The 20,001-nt window shown below is 45.9% G+C and overlaps 1 protein-coding gene across 3 annotated transcripts in view; it reads right to left on the bottom strand.

Annotated features, from left to right (window-relative positions):
• Positions 1 to 8,498: 8,498 nt before the first annotated feature.
• The window catches only part of PALD1 (phosphatase domain containing paladin 1), a 106,349-nt gene continuing 94,846 nt past the window's right edge, over positions 8,499 to 20,001 (bottom strand). For all 3 annotated transcript variants that reach the window (XM_081189592.1, XM_081189593.1, XM_081189591.1), the window contains exon 20: positions 8,499 to 8,883. In XM_081189592.1, coding sequence (XP_081045718.1) covers positions 8,734 to 8,883 — 150 coding nt within the window. In that variant the 3' untranslated portion in view covers positions 8,499 to 8,733. The remainder of the gene's footprint in view (positions 8,884 to 20,001) is intronic.

Genomic DNA, 20,001 nt, shown 5'->3' with positions numbered 1-20,001 from the left:
GATGGAGAGAGAAAGAGAAAGAGAGAGTCATAGGATCATAGACCTGTAGAGTTGGAAGGGTTCCCTAGGGTCATCTAGTCCAACCCCCTGAAATGAAGGAATATTTTTATGGCAATCAAGGTAATCTTTTCACACACACACACACACACACACACACACACACACACACACACACACCAGTTAATGCTATGACATAGAATATGGCTTTCTTTACAAACAGGGGAAGTCGTTTTCATTTCTTAGGGAACTGTGATGCAGTGGCGTAGCGTGGGTTCTCAGCACCCGGGGCAAGGCAAGTAATTTGCGCCCCCTAACCCGTGGATTTTAGCACTCGAGTCTCTTCCGCGCCCCCCCCATGTTGGGCCAGGTGCGGCAGGCCCCCCCTGCACCCCCACGCTACGCCACTGCTCCCACCACAAGTCTTCAGGACAGCCATCCGAAGGCTGGTGCGAGGCGAAGGTCTCTCCGCCCCACCGCCAGGCTTCGGAGGAGGTCCGAGGACAGTGGGGTTCCTGCTTCCTCTAGGAGGGCCGGCCAAACGCGCCCCCCCAAATGTTGCGCCCGGTGCGGCCGGCACCCCTGGCACCCCCCACGCTACGCCACTGCTGTGATGATTAGGTTCAGAGATATGCTATGACCCAGTCCCCCATTACAATATGGTTCTCATTAGTTGACCTCCTGAGGAGAAGTGAGTGGAAATTACTGCTAAGAAAGTCAGTTAAATAGCAACCTGAACACACAGTGCAGCAATCAGATAACAGCTTTGTTTAGTGCTCATATTTCTTGCCTGTACGTTTCCTTTTACGTCTCCAAAGCCACACATTGGTTCTGTGAATGGCCAGGAGGAACTTTTGCAGATTTCGGTAGGACGCAAAAAGACTTCATCGGTGATACAGGAGAAGATTATTGGTGAGATCTGAAGACCCACTTTTGCATATAAGTTTTAAACTGCAAGTGCATTGCAAGGACTTTCTTAATACCTTGAAATGATTATTGACCCAGTCACTCTTTTCAAAGCAAAGTTGGTTTTAAGGGAAAGTTTGTGCATCTGGAGATTATGCCAAGTATACAGGTCTGTATAATTGTTCCTAATTTCCAGATCCAGAAAGTTGTCCTGAAATGCAGGTGCTCCCGAATGTTGATCACATGAGGTCTGAATCACAGGAAGGGGTCAGTTTGGTGGGGAGGCTGACCTTATCATCTTTCTAGTATTCCAGCAAGTTAAGGTCAATTTCATTTGGTCCACCGCAAGCTGTGTCCCTGACTGGTGCGCAGGAATTGAATGTCTCCCTTCAAAGACCGAAATGCCATTTCACAGCGTTAAGTGCCAAGCTCTGCTTCGGCCTTAAACATGCCGTGCTGCGTATTTCTGAAACAAGAGTTTCTGTCGCTTTGCTGTTAGGAAACCTCCTCTTCTCCCCCACCATGTTTCAACTGTTCCTTCTGGTAACAACCTCTCCTTGGCAAGGTCTCAAATGCCACGTCAAGGATTGAGAACTAAGACAGATGAACGGATGGAACTTCGAAAAGCCAGTTTACTAATGCTGCGACAATGAGAACTATTCCTTTTGCTCCAGGTCTCCTGTTCAGCTCCAAGGGCACACTTTGGATACAAGGCCTTCTCCATTCTACCTGAGCTAAGCACTGGAATATGCAAAACAAAGGAGGGAGCTATTTGGAGGCAAAGCTTTTTGTGGCACCACTGAGAAACCAGAACTAGTTTCAGCATACCTTTAATTAATCATTTTTTAAAACCCACCTTCGAAGCTGTGGGTTGTTCATTAAATCTAAGAGCCAGTGAAAGGCAACATTACCTTGTAACAGAATTGAGTAAATCAACTTGCCCCTGTAATCTGAAATGGATTTGGGCATAGTTCTTTCTTTCCAGCATTTCTTGGGTCTGAAATGGCAGAAACTGACCTGGAAGGAAAATATGGAAGTCATTTATGCTAGATGAAAATTTTGACCTAGTGTGCAGCACCTGAGAAAAAGACAAATTGCACGCTAGGGAACATTAGAAGAGGGATTTAAAATAAAACTGCTGATACTATAATGCCTTCTACAAATCTATGGTGTGACCACACTTGGAATACAGTGGACAGCACTGGTCAACTCAGAAAGGGTATTGTAGAGCTGGAAAGGGTTCAGAAGAGGACAACCAAAACAATGAAGAGAGTGGAGCAACTGCTTATGAAAAATGGTTACGATGTTTGGATCTTTTTCGTTCAGGCCAAAGGACCGCAAGTGCTGGTGGTGGAGACATGATAGAGACATATAAGATTATGCAATTCTGGAGAACATGGATGAATCAAAGTTCCTCTTTCATAATATTAGAACTTGGGGGACATCCAATGTTGGAAGGTTCAGGATAATCCTTCACACAGCCCATACTAAAACTCACGGTGGCAAAAACCATCCATGGCTACTAGTCACAATATGTTCTACTTCTTCCACTTCTGAAGGCCGTATGTTTCTGGAAACCACAGGGGGAAGAAGAGTCCTCTTGCACTCAAGTCCTGCTTGTGTGCTTCTCAGAGGCATCTGGCTGGGCACTGCGAGAAGAGGATGGTGTAAGAACAGCATGGCCCCGATCCAGCAGGGCTCTTCTCAGGTTCTTATAGGGAAAGCCAACTGATCAAAACTGTTTTTCTTATAGGGAAAGTCAACTGATCAACTATATCAAAGTCAACTGATTAGGTACATACATATATACTTGATTATGAGCTCTTACCTACACTTATTGCCCTGCTACTTGCTCCCGGAAAAATTCAAATATTTACCGCTGAATTGGAACAAACGACAATCAGGTTTTCTCCAGATGGATGTTTGCTCCAATTTAGCACCAAATAGTGGGTTTCCTGGGGAAATGAGGAGGGTGCAAAGACAACACCATTCAGACGCTTGCCTCTCACACTCGTGCCATCTATGCATGGAACAAGCAGAAGTGTGGACGAGCCCCAAGTGTTTCTCCGCCAAGGGAACTTTCAACACGCATCCTGACCCTCCATTTCATCTGCATAGATGCAGATCTCTTCTCCATCTTCCACAGGGCTCTGTAGGTACACCACTTTCCCAGTCATTCTGGCAAAAGGCATTTTCCATTGTTAGCAGAGAAGCTGCTGGCACACACAAGATTGTCGTCCACCACCACCATAGAGGAGGGAATATTGCTGGAGTATTTTCACCCCAAGTTCCACTGCTGATGAAAAAGATTTGGTAAGAAGGGATCAGGGATGCCCTCCCTCCCCCCCCCTCCGGAGTAATTGGAGCTTGCAGATTTTATGAGCTCTTGCCTGGGTGTGGGACATTTGGCAGGAGCGGAAGTTGCTTCCTGGCAGTTATTTGCGATGCAAGTGATAAGCAATTCCCCAAAGAACTTGGAGGCTGTCCGATAGGCAAGCTGCTAATCTAGTGAGTGAGATCACGTTATTCCACTTGGAGGTTATTTTTAAAATGGATTTCGTTCAGCCAACATGCGGCTATATATAAACATTTTGGTGTTACGGGGGGAAAGCAAGTGAGAAAGCTAGCGGCATTTTCACTTTACACAAACATTTCAGTGGAGTTTAGGTGCTCTCTCTCTCTCTCTCTCTCTCTTACTCCATCCATTTACTTCCTAAAACTCCCTGTACCACTTCTCCTGAACTAACTGGTTTCACTTATGCTCCTTTCCCCCCCAGATCCAAAGAATTGGCTGTTTGAAATTACAGTGGTACCTCGGGTTAAGTACTTAATTCGTTCTGGAGGTCCGTTCTTAACCTGAAACTGTTCTTAACCTGAAGCACCACTTTAGCTAATGGGGCCTCCTGCTGCTGCCGTGCCGCCGAAGCACGATTTCTGTTCTCATACTGAAGCAAAGTTTTTAATCTGAAGCACTATTTCTGGGTTAGCAGAGTCTGTAACCTGAAGCGTATGTAACCTGAGGTACCACTGTAGTAACATAGCAAGCTGCCTTCTCCAGAGTCGGAACATTGCTCCATTTAGCTCAATTCTGCCTACACTGGCTGGCAGCAGCTTTCCAGGGTTCCAGACCAGAGTCTGCCCTAGCCTGACTTGGAGATGTCATGGATTGAACTTGGGACCTTTTGCGGGCCAAACAGATTCTTTCCCACTGAGCTACAGCTCCTCCGCTTTGTCTCATTAAACTGTGTTTTAATGGTATAAATAAAGTACCCTGGAGGGAGAGGGAAGTTGAAAGCTCAAGAAAGGAGGCTTATCAAAGCCACCTAATGCTGTGGGTCTGGTGAATGAAGAGGAAGCCTCCAGGTGATGTCATCCCAGCTTTCCATTTACACCGATAAGATCAAAAGCGTGGACTTCCGAAGCAATTACGGCTTAATTAATTGCACAGGGAGGCTAGAGCAAGGCTTCCAAAGATCTCTGCTGAGTGACAGGGGCATGGCTGGAGGGGAAGTGGGTAGTTATTTCACAAAAGGCCCATTGTTGGGAAAGTTTATAATCTGCTCTTTTGTTTAATTCAATCCTCATGCATCATCGCCATCCTCCTTGGCCTCCCCCCCCCCAAACAAAAGATCTCAAGGCAAGCTGCAGGCTTGGGAGGTTTTTATTCATATCCTTAACCTCACTATGGTCCGATTCTAGCATATGATCCGCGGCTGAGGCTGGGATTTTGCTGCTGTTTTCGCTTCACAAGTTATCACCATAGCACAGTGGCCCAGACGCAGCGAGGCCATTTTCGGGAAGTGATTGAGATGCCTTGACACAGGCTGACTGCAAAGTAGTAGTAGCATCTGCAGGAATGGGTCCGTACCACCCGGTGCTTGTGAGAGGGAAAACCTTTAAAGTAGGGGTGGCTGACAACCACAGTTCAGGGGTCTGATCTTGCCTCTTAAGCACTGTTTTCTGCTCCCCTCCCCTTCCGCTCCAAGGGCTCACTGACTTTGACAGCGGCAAGAAAAAATCATAGCACCTGAACTTGGAGACAGCCAATGAAGATGAATGTGGTTGGAAGGTTCACAGCAAAAGAAAGTACAGTGGTACCTCAGGTTACATACACTTCAGGTTACAGACTCCGCTAACCCAGAAATAGTGCTTCAGGTTAAGAACTTTGCTTCAGGATGAAAACAGAAATTGTGCTCCGGCAGCGCGGCGACAGCAGGAGGCCCCATTAGCTAAAGTGGTGCTTCAGGTTAAGAACAGTTTCAAGTTAAGTACGGACTTCCGGAACGAATTAAGTACTTAACCTGAGGTAACACTGTACTTCTTCACATAAGGGAAAGTAAAAGGTAAAGGAACCCTGGATGGTTAAGTTCAGTCAAAGGCAACTATGGGGTTGCGGCACTCATCTCGCTTTTCAGGCCGAGGGAGCCAGCATTTGTCCACAGAGTTTTCCAGGTCATGTGGCCAGCATGACTAAACTGCTACTGGTGCACGGAGGACTGTGATGAGTGCTAGAGCGCATGTTTACTTTCCAACTGCAGTGGTACCTATTTATTTACTTACACTGGTATGCTTTCAAACTGCTAAGCTGGGACAGAGCAACGGGAGCTCACCCCATCGCACGTATTCGAACCGCCAACCTTCCGATCAGCAAGCCCAAGAGGCTCAGTGGTTTAGACCACAGCGCCACCCATGTCTTCACATAGCACGTAGTTAAAGTAATACAGTATATAACAGTTGCCTTGCAAAGAAATGCAGCCTCAGTACCACATTCCAGATGGTGACTGGAGAAGCAGGATAAGCGGATTTTGCAATACAAACAAGAACTGTGTGCACGCAAGCACACACATGTACAGTGCACCTCCGTAAATATGATACAGCAGCTTCCTTTTATTCCCGAATTACAATATATCTTCTGACAGTTCACAAGTGTCTACGGGAGTAAGATTCTAGCTTTTGGACAGTTGCATTAGAAACAGCTAATAGAAACGGTCTGCTACATATTGTACCAAGTCCATTATTCAGTGACATCACCTGTAAATTATTCAAATGCTAAAAAACAAATATTTAAAAATCCCACTGGAACAATAAAATTCTACATCAGATGTTTCACATTTGAGAAGGAGAGCCACGCTGCTTCCTTCCCAGAAGCAAGATACTTGGCACATGGCTTTCAGAGTTTGTAGTTGTGGCAGAGCTTACTCCAAAGTGGGGTGGGAACCCCAATATGATTTACACCATTGGTTGTGGGTGTGATGATTGACATCCCTTCTGTTTCCCATTATTCTAACCCAAGCTTTTGATCCTTCCTTTCCATTCATGCATTGTTTGAAAAGTTGTATGCATTGTCTTTTTTCGTTACCATCCTCATAAAATTGTAACCCTTCAGATTCATAAGGCAGGGTTGTTGTTGTTGTTGTTTTGCAAGTACCTGGTTTCCTTTTTCTGTTGCACCTCACCTAATTTCCAACACAGCTGGCACTACTTCTTTAGGTAAATGCTGTGGAGTCTGGGTTCCTCCACATTTAAAGCTGCAACTCCTTCAGCTTGAGGCAGCAAGTCTAAAGGGCAGAGATGATGGGAGGTGCATTGGACCAACACCTGAAGAGTCACAGCTACTCTGTGCCAGATACAGGCGTTAAAAAGCAAGAGGGTTAAAAGAGAGAGAGAGAGAGAGCGCCACATATAAGCAATAAACACAGAACAGAATTCAGCTTCTTGGGAATCTCTGCTTTTTTTTTAAGGCATCTTTCTGGTTCTCATGGGTGCAAAAGTATGCTTGGGAGCATCCTGCTGGGCTTCTAGCAAAGCCAAAATAAAGCATGCAAGCACAGGAGAAATGATGCAAATCTGATCACTAAGTTGCACACTTCAGACTACCTGGGCAAAGAAATTTCTTTTCTTTTCTTTTTTTAAAAAAGCATGCTCTTTGCCATGCAATGGGTTTAAAGCTTTGGAAGAAGGGAGCTCTGTTACATTCTAAGGCAGGAATGGGAAACCTGTGGCTCAACAGATGTTGCTGGACCACAACTCCCATAATTCCTCTCCACTGGATAAGTTGGCAGGAGCTGGTGGGAGTTGGTGCCCATTAACATCTAGAGGACCAAAGCTTCCTCCACTTCTCTGTTCTGTGAAGACCCCTGGTTTTAGGAAAGTGGGCGTTCTCTGCATCTCTCCATGAGGACCATTTGAGCATCACAGGAGCATCCTTGCAGACTCTGTGCTGCCCCATCTGCAACAGCCCCTCAGTTCAACATGAGGCTCAGTCATTGAAACAGGAAATCTTTAGTGCACCAGAATGCACAGAAATGGGCCCAGCTGTGCACAGGGCTCTTTACATTTAGACCTTTCAGTTGCTGCAAATTTCTGCTCCCCGTATTTGAGAGACGCTCTTGCTTCTTCTTTTTATGTCAGATGGACTGTTGCTCAGTGGCAGAGCACTGGCTTCATATGCAAGAAGGTCCCAGGTCAACTGCAGCTGGGATGGAGAGAGCCTTCTGCCCAATACCTCATAGAGCCGCTGCCAATCAGTGTGGACAATATTGAGCTAGATGGACCAGTGACCTGCTTCATTTATCTGTGTCTCCTACTACATTTCCTGAAATCGGATTCTTTATTTCCAGTCCCCCCCCCCGTAAAACAATTTTTAATGGCCAAAAGGATGGACTGTTTACAACAATTTGACACACTTATTCACTTCTGACTGCTCAGACATGCCTTTCTGCAAATCAGGGTCTTTCTACTCACTGCCCCAACCAGTCCTCAACCAGGTCCACCAGGATGGTGTCACTTTACTTACCCTGGTCCTCAGAACCGCAAGCAGAACCTGCACATACAATGTTCTTCCTTCCAACAGGGCAAGTGTGTCAAGAGTGCTTCTTCTGTTATGCAGAACAGTTCCCTCTCTCTAGTGCCCTGCATTTGCTTGTGAACAGAAAGATGTTCCCTTAATGATCAGTCTAGTCTTTACTTAAACCAGGGTGGCCCTCCAGCTGTGGTTGGACTCCACCAGCTCCCATTGGGTCCAGCCAGCATGGCTTAATGGACAGGGATGGTGCGAGTTCTGGTCTGGCATTATATGGAGGGCCATAGGTTACCATAGCATGATCTAGACTGAGATTAGAAAGCATGTGTGCCCAGCAGCCTTCCGCTGCACTCAATGGCCAGATGAAGAAAGCACCACACATGCACAACCGTCCTATGTTTTCTCCATCCTGCGTTCCATGGGAGAGATATGCAGAAGGACACCCCTGTGGACCTCTCCCATTCTTTGTCGAGCCAAACTCTCTAACAGCAGTAGCTTCTTGCACCATCAAAAAAGGGTACCATACAAACTGAAATCCTCATCATAAAAAATATCAGGAGATTCACGTGGAAGAAAGAACGAAACGATCCCAAACTGTCCACTTCCAAACGCAGCAATGCCACGTATGTTTTTCCTGCACATGCATATTATTTAGCACATTAAGTATACAACAGACCTGTAGGGGATAAAAGTCTTTGGGGTGGGGGTAAAAATAAGGCAGGACAGCTCCCATTTGGGAGGGACTTTGGGGGGAGGGAGAGGGAAGGACACACCACTTGCCTCGACACTCGTCTGCAGTTATCTTAATTTATTTTTATTGTGTCTGAACGAACCCTACGAAAACGTCTTCAAGGCAGCTTAATGTCTTCTTCAATTCACAGTCCTCCCTTAAGACGTATTTCTCCACATTATATTTATATATAAAAAAAAAGTCTTTAAAAAAATCCACCTGGAAAAGCAAAGAGAGTGATGCGGCCGCGTGGGGAGAAGCGCTGCGATCCTCACTGTGCTTTGGAAAAGGCCAGGTCCTAAACAAACTCTCCCCGGAATGGCAGTGAACTTTGGCTCTGCTCCTGCCAGCGGTAGCGAAGCTGGGAGAGTGGCTTGTCCTCCAGCTTCTCAAATTCGGCAAAACCCAGCTGGTTCAGGATCTCATAGACGCCAGCCTTGGCCGCCACCTGGAAGCAGGGAGGGGAAAGAAAAGGAGGGAGGGAAATATACGCTTAGATTCCTCCATGTATACAGGTGAGCAAGTGTCCACATTGCAGAAGTGGCATGCCACATTATGTCCACATTTTGCAGCGTGGGGGGGACGGGGACGGGATGAGACGACATCCTAAATAAATGACCAGCATATGGGGGGTGGGGGGTGGCAAAGAACAGCAAGGCAACTCTGGTTCTCTGGGGAGCAACAGCAAAGTCATTTGCAGAGGGCAGGAGAGGAGGAATGGTCTAAAATGTCCTTTGCAGCTCTTGAAAGAACTGCTTGTATGCATCGTTAGCAGCATGTTGAGGAACACTGCCGTATTTTCCTTCCATTTCAGACGTGTCTGCAGACAGGTAAGTACTGATTGTGTGCACACCTAGACCCTGCTCCAATTCAACACGGCTAGTGTTCGCAGGCGCTTCCTGCAAGCATCACTTCTGCACTCTGCAGCACTTCATCTTGGGTTTTGTCCTATAGAGGAGGGGCTCCCTAGCCTAGGGGATGGGGCTTCATACAAAATGAGCAATTCGTAGGTTATTCTGAAATCCTTTCCCTTCTGGCTATTGAGACTTCCCCCTGCACCTCTATGCTATCATTTATTCATTTAAAGTACAGTGGTGCCCTGCAAGACGAATGCCTCGCAAGACGGAAAACCCGCTAGACGAAAGGGTTTTCCGTTTTTGAGCTGCTTCGCAAGACGAATTTCCCTATGGGCTTGCTTCGCAAGACGAAAACGTCTTGCGAGTGTTCCGATTTTTTTTTGCTCCCCCCCCTTTTTCTAAGCTGCTAAGCTGCTAATAGCCTTTTAGCTGCTAAGCCGCTAAGTCTTTAATAGCCGCTAATCCGCTAAACCGCTAATAGGGTTGCTTCGCAAGACGAAAAAACCGCTAGACGAAGAGACTCGCGGAACGGATTATTTTCGTCTTGCGAGGCACCACTGTATTTCTATCTCCCTTCTGCCACATCACCTTTAAGGATATATAATCCATCCCATAGTGGCTTCTTGTCCCCACTTTTACATCTTCTTGCTGTTGTTCCTTGTCCCCTTCCCACATCAAGCTTGGACAACCACCCTAATCGGTGCTATTTTTCTTTAAAAAAAAATGTGCTGGAACTAATGGCCAGAAAACCTCAAATTGGCTTTACACTTAGAGAGAAAACACGAATGCATCTGTTTCCTTCTCTGTGTTAACATGAGATTCAGATTGTGGGAAATGTATGCTCTTGCCTTTATGAAGTTATTTCACAACAAAAATGCATAGGAGTCAGTATTAAGGAGGCTGCGAGGAAGGGGGGAGTGATGGGTTATAAAACCTAAGGAAATGCTGTTCCTGGAACACCTGGGATGTCTCCCTGACCCACTTCAGATACATGCAAGAGGAGAGCCCAGAGACTCGTTCAGAGTATGTTTCATCTACTTCTGCTGCAGCAGCGGATTAGGCGAACATCTGCTTTGTTTGTGTTCCTCTCCATGCTTGTTCTTAAGCCAGAACATCCTACCCAAGCACTCCAGAAAGGCATAATCCACACTATTTCCCTGAAACTTTCATTCATAACCGCCACCCCAATTGCCCATCCATTCATCAAGCCTTCAGTTGACAGAGAATGACTCCAAGCAGTACAAAATGTATTATAAGGAAATGCTATCTATCTCGGTGGTATGAAAATAGATTTAGTTTTAAAAAAAACCACACACACACACACACACAGAGAGAGAGAGAGAGAGAGAGAGAGAGAGAGAGAGAGAGAGAGACTCTATTCCATTATTTTCCTCCCTAAGAATTAACAAATTATACTGCACCTTTCAGATGACCAATCAACTGGGATTCACCGCAGAATCTATTTTCACCATTATCCATGCTTGGTAAAGGTAAAGGGACCCCTGACCATTAGGTCCAGTCATGGCCGACTCTGGGGTTGCGGCGCTCATCGCGCTCTATAGGCCGAGGGAGCCGGCATACAGCTTCCGGGTCATGTGGCCAACATGACTAAGCCGCTTCTGGCAAACCAGAGCAGCGCATGGAAACGCCGTTTACCTTCCCGCCGGAGCAGTACCTAATTATCTACTTGCACTTTGACGTGCTTTCAAACTGCTAGGTTGGCAGGAGCAGGGACCGAGCAACGGGAGCTCACCCTGTCACGAAGATTCGAACCGCCGACCTTCTGATCGGCAAACCCTAGGTTCTGTGGTTTAGACCACAGCGCCACCCGCGTCCCTTATCCATGCTTACCTATTAGAATAGTTCATCTAAGGCTACAAATCTTGCTCCATTAGCATTTGCCTTTCCCATTTGCAAGCCTGTTTGCTTTCGAAATGTAAGAGATTACATACGAGACCTGGATACAGGATGGAGTCTTGGAAATACATTCCTCATGTTTATGCAACCTTAGTCAAAATGGGGAATAGGAATGTCGAAAGAAGGACAAGGCCTAGAGTCAAACAATGCATGCATGGCTGCTCGGTTTCTTTGGAGCAGCCTTTGCCAGCCAAGTGCTGCCCAGATGTTTTGAACTACAACTCCCATCAGCCCCAGGCAGTGCAGCCATGCCACAGCTGGCCCCGATGGGAACTGTAGCTGAAAGTATCTGGAGGGTTGCAGCTTGGCAAAGGCTGCTTTTGGTGACGTCAACATGTTTGCTGCTGGGGTTAGCGGAAATTTCTAAGCATTATCAAATCAAATGTGGCTTAAATAACTTTTGGTCCATCTATTTGGGACCGTTTACTCATAGCCAGAAGCTCTTCCTTCCTTCAGGAGGGCCTTCCTGTTAAGGTAGTGTGGTGAAAAAACTTTTAACCGTCTGGCCCACTAAGATTGACTCATAACCTCATGTTAACCCCTGTGTCTAGTGATAATGGAGAAATTGGCCAAGCAAATAACAAAGAGGCCGTGGTCCTAGAAAGAAAGGGGTATTTCATGAGAACTGGCTTTGCTTTATAAAATTTGCGGCTAACAAAGAACATGATTGGGCTTCTCCTTTGACTCATACCTCTCTGTGGAGAGATGTTTGGAGACGGTTTGTCATTCTTTCATTGTATAACAAATTTATAGAAAAACTATTTTTCAGCCTGACTACTATTAGATAAACATTGTGATGTAACACATATAGAAAAATCTTTTTTAATCAATTTCTTTAGAAGCAGGACAACATATGTATTTTATAGGGAACACTTACATAAATTTGCTCCATGTGTATTCATTTTTTCTGGATTTTTTTGTTATGTAATGTGCATACATTATTAATTTTTAATAGAATATTTTTTATAAAACCCTCTGTATTAATTAGAACAAACGAATTCTTTTTCTAAAAAAAGAAATAAGTTTAACTTATCTTTTGATTTAATCGTTGAGAAGTTCTTAATTTAGCAGTCTGTAGGTTTCTTCATGTGGGTGCTCTTTATTTTACGGAATAAACTGCAGCTTTTACAAATTTGACTCTTGCAAACATCTAGTGACTGGTGTTTGAAATGATGGGCAAAGGCTTAAAAAACAAACCAACCAGGAATTGCATTTTGTAAGTCAACATGTTTGTTTCTTTTTTTAAAAAAGTCACCTTTCCTAGGCTTCAAGGTGGACCATGTGGTGAGTTACTGATGAAGCAGGAAGCACCAAGCAGGGCTTAGAACTTCCAGTGCTTATCATTGTTCTCAGTATTCCTAGAAGTCCAAACATTATTCGATCAGTTTCCTGGTGCAACAAACTCCCTTGGATGGTATGGGATCTACAAGATGGAGCGATGGAGCCTTCCTGATTCAAGGAAACTTGCTCAAGGCAGGAGTAAAGAGTGAAGCTGAGCCTTCTTCCCTAGGGGAAGGAAATAAACAAGGGCCACCATCTTTGACTTATCTCAGTTCAGCAACAGAGCACATTCCAGCTCCATTCTGCTTTCTAACCAAGCACGAAGTGAGCTCGTGCAGATAATATTCCTTCCTTCTCTCCTGCTCCGCTTCATGCTGTACATCGATGGGACGCCAGCAACATCCCCCCCCCCTTTCATTTCCCCTCCAGCGCTTCCTCCCCGCCCCCCGCCCCAGACATGCATGCGGGGTGAATGTCGTTTTCCAGCAAGTCCCTTCAACCAAGAATGGCCGGGGCTCTGATTGTAACCGCATTTGGCAGGTGCCCCTTTCATCTCTCACCAAAGAGATCAAACATGCCAATATGAATTAGCAAAGCTAATTGAGACGGAGAGGAGCCGAGGCTTTCCCATCACACACCAGTCAGCGACTCCCCACTTAGAGTTGACACAAACAGGAGAGGGAGAGAGGCTTGTCTCAAGGACACCGATAAAATGAGCCCGTTCCGACACCCACACCGCTTTCCTCCGTCTGCACAGTTTTCACCTTCTCCCGTCACCGAACGGTTATTTTGAATCATGGCACTTTTGTTGTGCAATTCCACTCATTTTTTAATTTTATTTTTTACCACTGGAGCTACATTTGCAGTGCAGTTGCCCATGCTAAGGGGTGTTTCGAAACATGCAAACACCCTTTCTTTTGAAGTAGGAGGTGGCTCTTTGGGGACTATTCAGTGAATGACATATTGGTCTGAACACAGGCTACGCTCCTCTCCCCGACTCCCCCCCCCCCAAAAAAAAAATCTGGCTTGTAAAAGTACCCGAGTGTGGCCTATAACCACACTCTTCTAGGATAGAGAAGCTGTGATCTCATTTCAGAGGGTGGCCTATATTCCAAGCAATACAACATTTGAAATTCAATGGAAGGTTGCATTCTGCAACCGCAGCTTACCAAATCAACCTGCAGCTACTTTTTTAAAAAATCAGATCTCCTACTCCATCTTCTGCACCTACCCTTTCTCCAAAAGGAGCCGGGGGGTGGGGAGTACATGCTTTGTATGCAAAATGTATTTGGTTCAATTCCTGGCATCTCCAGTGACAATGATCTCAGGCAGGTGGCGATGGGAAAGACCCCACTACCTATTAAGAGAAGACAATATTGGACTAGGCGCACTAATAATCTCGCAAAGTCTAAAGCAGCTTCTTAGTTTCTTTTTCACAAGGCTGCAGCCGCCACCGCTCCTTCCACACACCCTTCTTTTACTTCTCGGAAACTGGCGTACAGGCCAGATTTGGCCTAGGAGCTGCCAATCATTGATCCAAAGATCAGCAGACTTGGTAACAGTAACTGGAATCCTCTTTTTCATTTTGACTTTGCCTCGCTTGAGTTTTAAAACATGCAGTCAAAGAGACAGGACACACGCCGGCTTTTCCAATAAGAAATTTGTATCTTTCTCCATACGCAGACAGATTTAGAGTTCCAGAATTATTCTTTTAACAAGCCTCCTGGCACCTGAAAAGGCTTAACAAATGATTACGGCACAAGCCTTTGTAGAGCAGAGACCACTTCATCTGATGCAAGATGTAGTCCTAAACTGGCAAGCATATGTACACCTTCTGAAATCGCTTGGAGGTTCTCAGCTGTGATCCACAGACCCCTTCTGCTCCACAACCTCCCCTCATATAGGGCTCTTCTTAGTGGCCTGGCTTAGGACACCCATGATTTTCATAACATGCTGATGGTTTGATCACAATGCTGGCATGGAAGGCAAACAAGGGAAGACCCCCAACTATTTCAGAGTGGTTGGGGTGGAAGGGAAAACGTTTGAGAACTGCTGCCTGATCATGGTTTCCAACTGGTTTCCAGGTGCATGTTTATGGGTATCTGCAAACATGGGAGATGTCACCCACATTCTCCATACTGGTTTCAGGAAACTCTGGCGCTGCATCAGCACACCTGCATAATCATGCCTGTCACGTAAAACATGGAGCTGTCGTTTGCGTCTCTTACCAAAGAGGCTAATTGGAGGGTTAATTTGTTGCAGAGGGATGCCTTGGAAGGTTCCTTTTTGCGGGAGCAAAAGAGAGAGATGGTGCTCTATCGGCCAACAGTTCTCCAGGCCTCTCCCATTCTCATGCACACAAAAAGCTCTCATTTCCAAACGGAGAGAGGGCGAGAGATGGATGAGGGGACCACCCTGGCTCAATCAACATTGCTGGCTGCCTCTACAAAGCCTTTCAAGTTGCAGCGCTGGGGCAACCACAGCACAGGCAGAGGTCTGATAAAAAAACGAGAGAGGGAAGGCCAAAGGTCCAATGAAATGAAAGGCCTCGAAAACCCTTTTGTGCCTGGGAATAATAGGGTGAAGGAGGGTGCTTTTCAAGGGACAGCTTTGATACCTTATGAATGAAAACAGGGGGACTCTGTGCCTTGGTGGCAAACACTGCAATGGATTGCAGTTGATCTCCCTCACTTCCTCAACATGACCTCATCCCCTGGGAAGAGCAACTCAGCCAAGCTTTGAATATAGGGACATGGTTCCCTATTCTGCTTCTTCGGAGATGTACAGAACCACCATGCCACCTCACACCAAAATAATTCACTGTCTCTGGAGAAGAGTGGGCATGAGAAGGGGGTCAAGTTTCTTTGCAATGGACTTGTTTTGTGGGTAAGGAAGCAGTGTGGCTTGTTTGAAGTAGAACGATGTACCTGCAAAGATCCATTACCTAAGCAGAAGGCAGACACAAAGGAGGAGAAATATTCCCCTAGGTGGAAACCTACTTCTAAGACAAATGGCAAGACTACATCCTCTTGAGATGGAAGTCTGTATGCCATGCTTTAAACATGCATGAGTTTTTCAGATACATGTGGAATCTGGGGAGTGTTAATGGATATTTCTTGTTCTCTATTACTGTACCAGAGAAACGCTCTGTTGTGCACAACTGTCCCATGCAAAAAGAAGTAAAACAGATTACAAAACCTGTCAAGAAAACAGTACTCTTCACAGTGCAATCTTGTACGTATTAATTCAAAAGCCAGTCCCCCCGTGTACAGGGATGCAGCCTAGGAAAACTTGAAAGATGTGTTCACACTTTGGTCTCTCGGCACAAGCTGCCAAAAAAAATGCAGGCATTACTGTAGGTAGGGGAGTCTGGGAGAGAGTTGAACGTCTCCTCTTGCAATCCTCACCAGCACCCCAGGTTTATCCAGCAACAACATTCCCCTCTTGCTGTCACTAAGCTCTCTTCAGCAAGGTGGGGGTGGGGAGAGAGAAGAGCAAAATAGCGCACCGAAGTGGCGAGAGCTGATGAATCAGCTGTAATCTGTGAAGAATGCACATGAATTCCATTCCCTTCTGTGTATGTCCATCTGACCAAACCGCATGGAGATTAATTCGCCAAGCCACAGACACTACGAAACCTCACTTGTGGAAAGAGCAGAGCTGGAAACAATAGGGAGCCATGACATGCACCGGTACATACATACACACATACATTCTTACAACAAGGGCAGAACTGCCTTTTCCCCTGTGTCTTCCACCCTGCCCCCTTCCCATGCACCACAAACAAAAAGTAGGACATGGTTGAAAGTTTGGTAGGAAGTGGCAAGGAAGAGGTAGAATGATGAAGAGGTAGGAAGATTCAAAGGGGGGCAAGGAGGAGAAAATAGGGGAAAGGAAAGCAGACTGAGATCTAGTCCTGGGATATGGTACACAGGCTCTTAACTGAAATGGCAAATGCCAAAAAGTCAGATGCGCCCATTTCCCCCCTTTTTGAGAGTCTCTCAGCAAGTGACAATGAAGCTGTATTATTTTGGAGAAGTGTAGAGGTAGATGCACACTTCTGTGCTAGAAAAGACGCAGTGCAGATTTCACTCCCCTTCCCCCATTCTTTCCATCCCTGCTGCAAGTGGACAATATTAATTTGACTTCTGTTATTCGAAGCAGGAGAAACTGACAAGGCTTTTTCACAGCATGACACATTTGCAGCACAAATTAAAGTAAGGATTAAAAGCTTCTAGAGCAGCCTTTCTCAACCTCAGGTCCCCAGATGTTGTTGGATTACGACTCCCATCATTCCTAGCTAGCAGGACAAGTGGTCAGGGATGATAGGAACTGTAGTCCAACAACATCTGGGGACCCAATGTTGAGAAAGTTTGTTCTAGAGGGCATCATAGCTGCATGCCAGGAATAGGGGGTCCAATCCTACAGACTGATTTTTTACAGAGGTCCAGACGATGTCCAGGAAATTAAACCATCCTAATTTCTGAAGTGTATTTTATGAGCCTTTTGTTGCTCTTGTTGATGTTCAGAAAGGGACTTCTGAAGATGCCTATGATTTGGAGTCCCTCCAGACATCCTTCTTATTATGCATTCATGATGATTTGTGCTCAGGAGGATACTGCAGAGGTTATATGTGATCCCACTTTTTACACTGTGTCTGCAAGTTTTGGCGCGGACAAACCGTTTCATTTCCAGTCAGTGTATGTCCTCATAACTTCCTGACACCATAGCACCATGAACGCTTTGGTTTATTTTTTGTTCCACCTTTGCTGCACTATAGCATAACACTGCCCCTCAAGTAAGACCAAGGAAGCAACGCAGAACAACTAAGAAAGCGGAATGAGGTGTGGACGGTCCAGTATAAATCCACTAATACTCTCTCATTTCATCGATGAGATGTTGCAGAATACACTTGCAAGAAAACCAGCAGCCTGGAGGAGCAGAGAGAGAGAGACAGAGACGAACAAGAATCACTCAAAACACACCTATCTTCTTTAGCTGCTAAGTGTAGCAGGTTAGCCCTGACAGGTTAACACAACGATATTCCATCTTCTCTAAGCTGCTTGCGTGAAAGAGTGGGAGAGCAAAACAGAGAAATAGCAGGGAGTTCATCTACGGACAAACCACAATTCTTTCTCTCCAGGACAAAATTAGATCTTGGATGTGTGAAACTGAGGTGCCTCTCAAAGACTGGCAGGAGAAAAAACATAATAGTATTTGTGGGAGTTCTGGATAAACCAGGAAAGGACAACCATGTGGGAGGCACAAACACAACACACTCACACACACAGAGAGAGAGAGCAACAGAGAACGGAACTGGGAGTGCAGTCAAGGAGGAAGCACTAAACAAGACCAATATTTGGAGGGGAGAACATGACAGGGTAGCAGCATGAGACAGAGAGGGCAAAATGCCTAGATGTATTTGCGTGGCTTCTTTCAACCCCAAATTTTTCTATTTAAGCACAAAATGGGTGGCTTTAAACATAACAAAAAGGTCAATGAGGCTCCTCAGTCTCCTGTCTGAATGACTCACTCTAAGGCAGCAGCACTATGGAGATTCTGGGAAGGTTTCTCCTAACATGCCTCATCCTGTGCAAGGACTTCCACCTGTGCACTGGGGCTTCCCTCCCCTCCCTTGTGTGCCCCCCACCATTGACCCTGTGGGGTCAGGAGGAGCCCAGAACAGCAAAAGGAGGGAAAGAAGGGCAATCATTCCACTTGGCAAGCAGCAATGCAGAATTCCACCCTCTGCCGCAATGCAACTTAAGAGCAACCATCTTGCAGCTATTCTGGATGGTGTCTGATATTCAGATCTCCTTTTTGTTCAGCTCCTCAAATATTTAATGCATTCTTCAACCTGCAGAGAGGAAATTCTTCCGGGTTGCCAGCTGTCCTGATAGTCACAGGACTATCTGATCTAATCCTGCCTCCGTCCAGCACTCATATACTAGGCTACTATTCTGTACTCTGTCCTCCCAAGAAAATCCCCAGTCCACTTTGTTTTGGAAAGCTGCCCCCCACCAAAGCATGAGGCTACCAGTTCCCCTTTCCAGTGAACACTTAAGTATCAGTGGGGAAACCCAAAATTTTACTGCTTCCCAGATTCTAATGAGGTATGAGCATGTGATAATGTTCTCCTCACCACTCGGCAGGATGATACAGACAAGCGGTTGCATGCAGTCCTCACTAAGCTGTTTGTTAATACCTGCTCATTTGTATTTACCGGTGGAATCAGTCGAACTGGAGAAAAAGGAATGTTCCCCCCCCCCCCCCCGCTCCTCCACTGCATGCCATGCAAAGTTCACTGGATACAGTGGGGAATTTAGATGAGGCGGCTTAGTATGTGAACTGGCCCTTAGCTATTTTATTTCATTTGGGTCACACATGGCAGAGGCACAGCATCTAAATATCTGGAGGGTCGGGGAAAGCTCAGATGAAGCATTTCCACGGGTGATTTAAAAACTGGGTGCTTTCCGTGTCAGTACACTGATTGAAACATCCATATTGACCAGGACATATAGCTGCTTTTAAAACGCCTCCCTTCCACTTACTCCTCTGCACTGACAGCATTCCAAAATGACACACTGGGGACAGAAAGGCATACCTGTCATCATGTGGGGCAATATATTTGGCTTCTATTTTCCATAAAGTGCTTGGTGAAGCTAAACTGTTTGATCCGCTGATTAACCTATCTTCCCCTGCTTTCTGCACCTTCCTTTCCTAGCATTGCAACACTCCTCGCTACCCCACTATAGGATTGCAGTATCCCTTTTTCATGTATTACCGTACTTTTCCATGTATAAAACTATGTTTTTTTCCCCCTTCAAAAATCATGCTAAAAAGTGGGGGCATCTTATACATGGATAGTGCATAGGGTGGACGTTTGATTGGCTGCTGCCACAGCTGTCAGCAGTTATTGTGCGTGTTATTGGTTGCTGCATCAATGGCAGGTGTTGATTGTCTGACGCTGCGGCAGTTGGGCAGGAAATTGGCAGCTTCTGCCGGTGATGGTACAGACTGCAGACGGGAGGCAGATTTTGTGACACATGCGGGTGAGCAATTTTTGGCAACCCCCCCAGGAAAGCTCAACAACTCTGTGCCACCCCCACCCCCCATTTTCTTAAATTTGAGTCCACCAAAATAGTGGGTGTCTTATACACAGAAAAGTATGGTATATTTTTTATGGTGAAGTTTTTTTATCTTATTCTTAACAAATTTTTAAAATTTGTGTTGTGATGTTGTCTGACCACAACTCCCATCATCTCCACCCAGCTTAGTCAATGGTCAGGGAAGATGGGAGCTGCAGGACAACAACTTTTGAGGTTGAAGAACACTGGTCTTGAAGACTCGAAGACTAAGTTAGCAGGTAACTAAAGGTAAAGGTAAAGGGACCATTAGGTCCAGTCGCGGATGACTCTGGGGTTGCGGCGCTCATCTCACCTTATTGGCCGAGGGAGCCAGCGTACAGCTTCCAGGTCATGTGGCCAGCATGACTAAGCCGCTTCTGGTGA

The sequence above is a fragment of the Podarcis bocagei genome, assembly GCF_964188305.1.
Source record: "Podarcis bocagei genome assembly, chromosome: 4".
In the NCBI taxonomy this organism is placed as follows: domain Eukaryota; kingdom Metazoa; phylum Chordata; class Lepidosauria; order Squamata; family Lacertidae; genus Podarcis; species Podarcis bocagei.
This window is presented reverse-complemented; position numbering and strand designations above follow the sequence as displayed.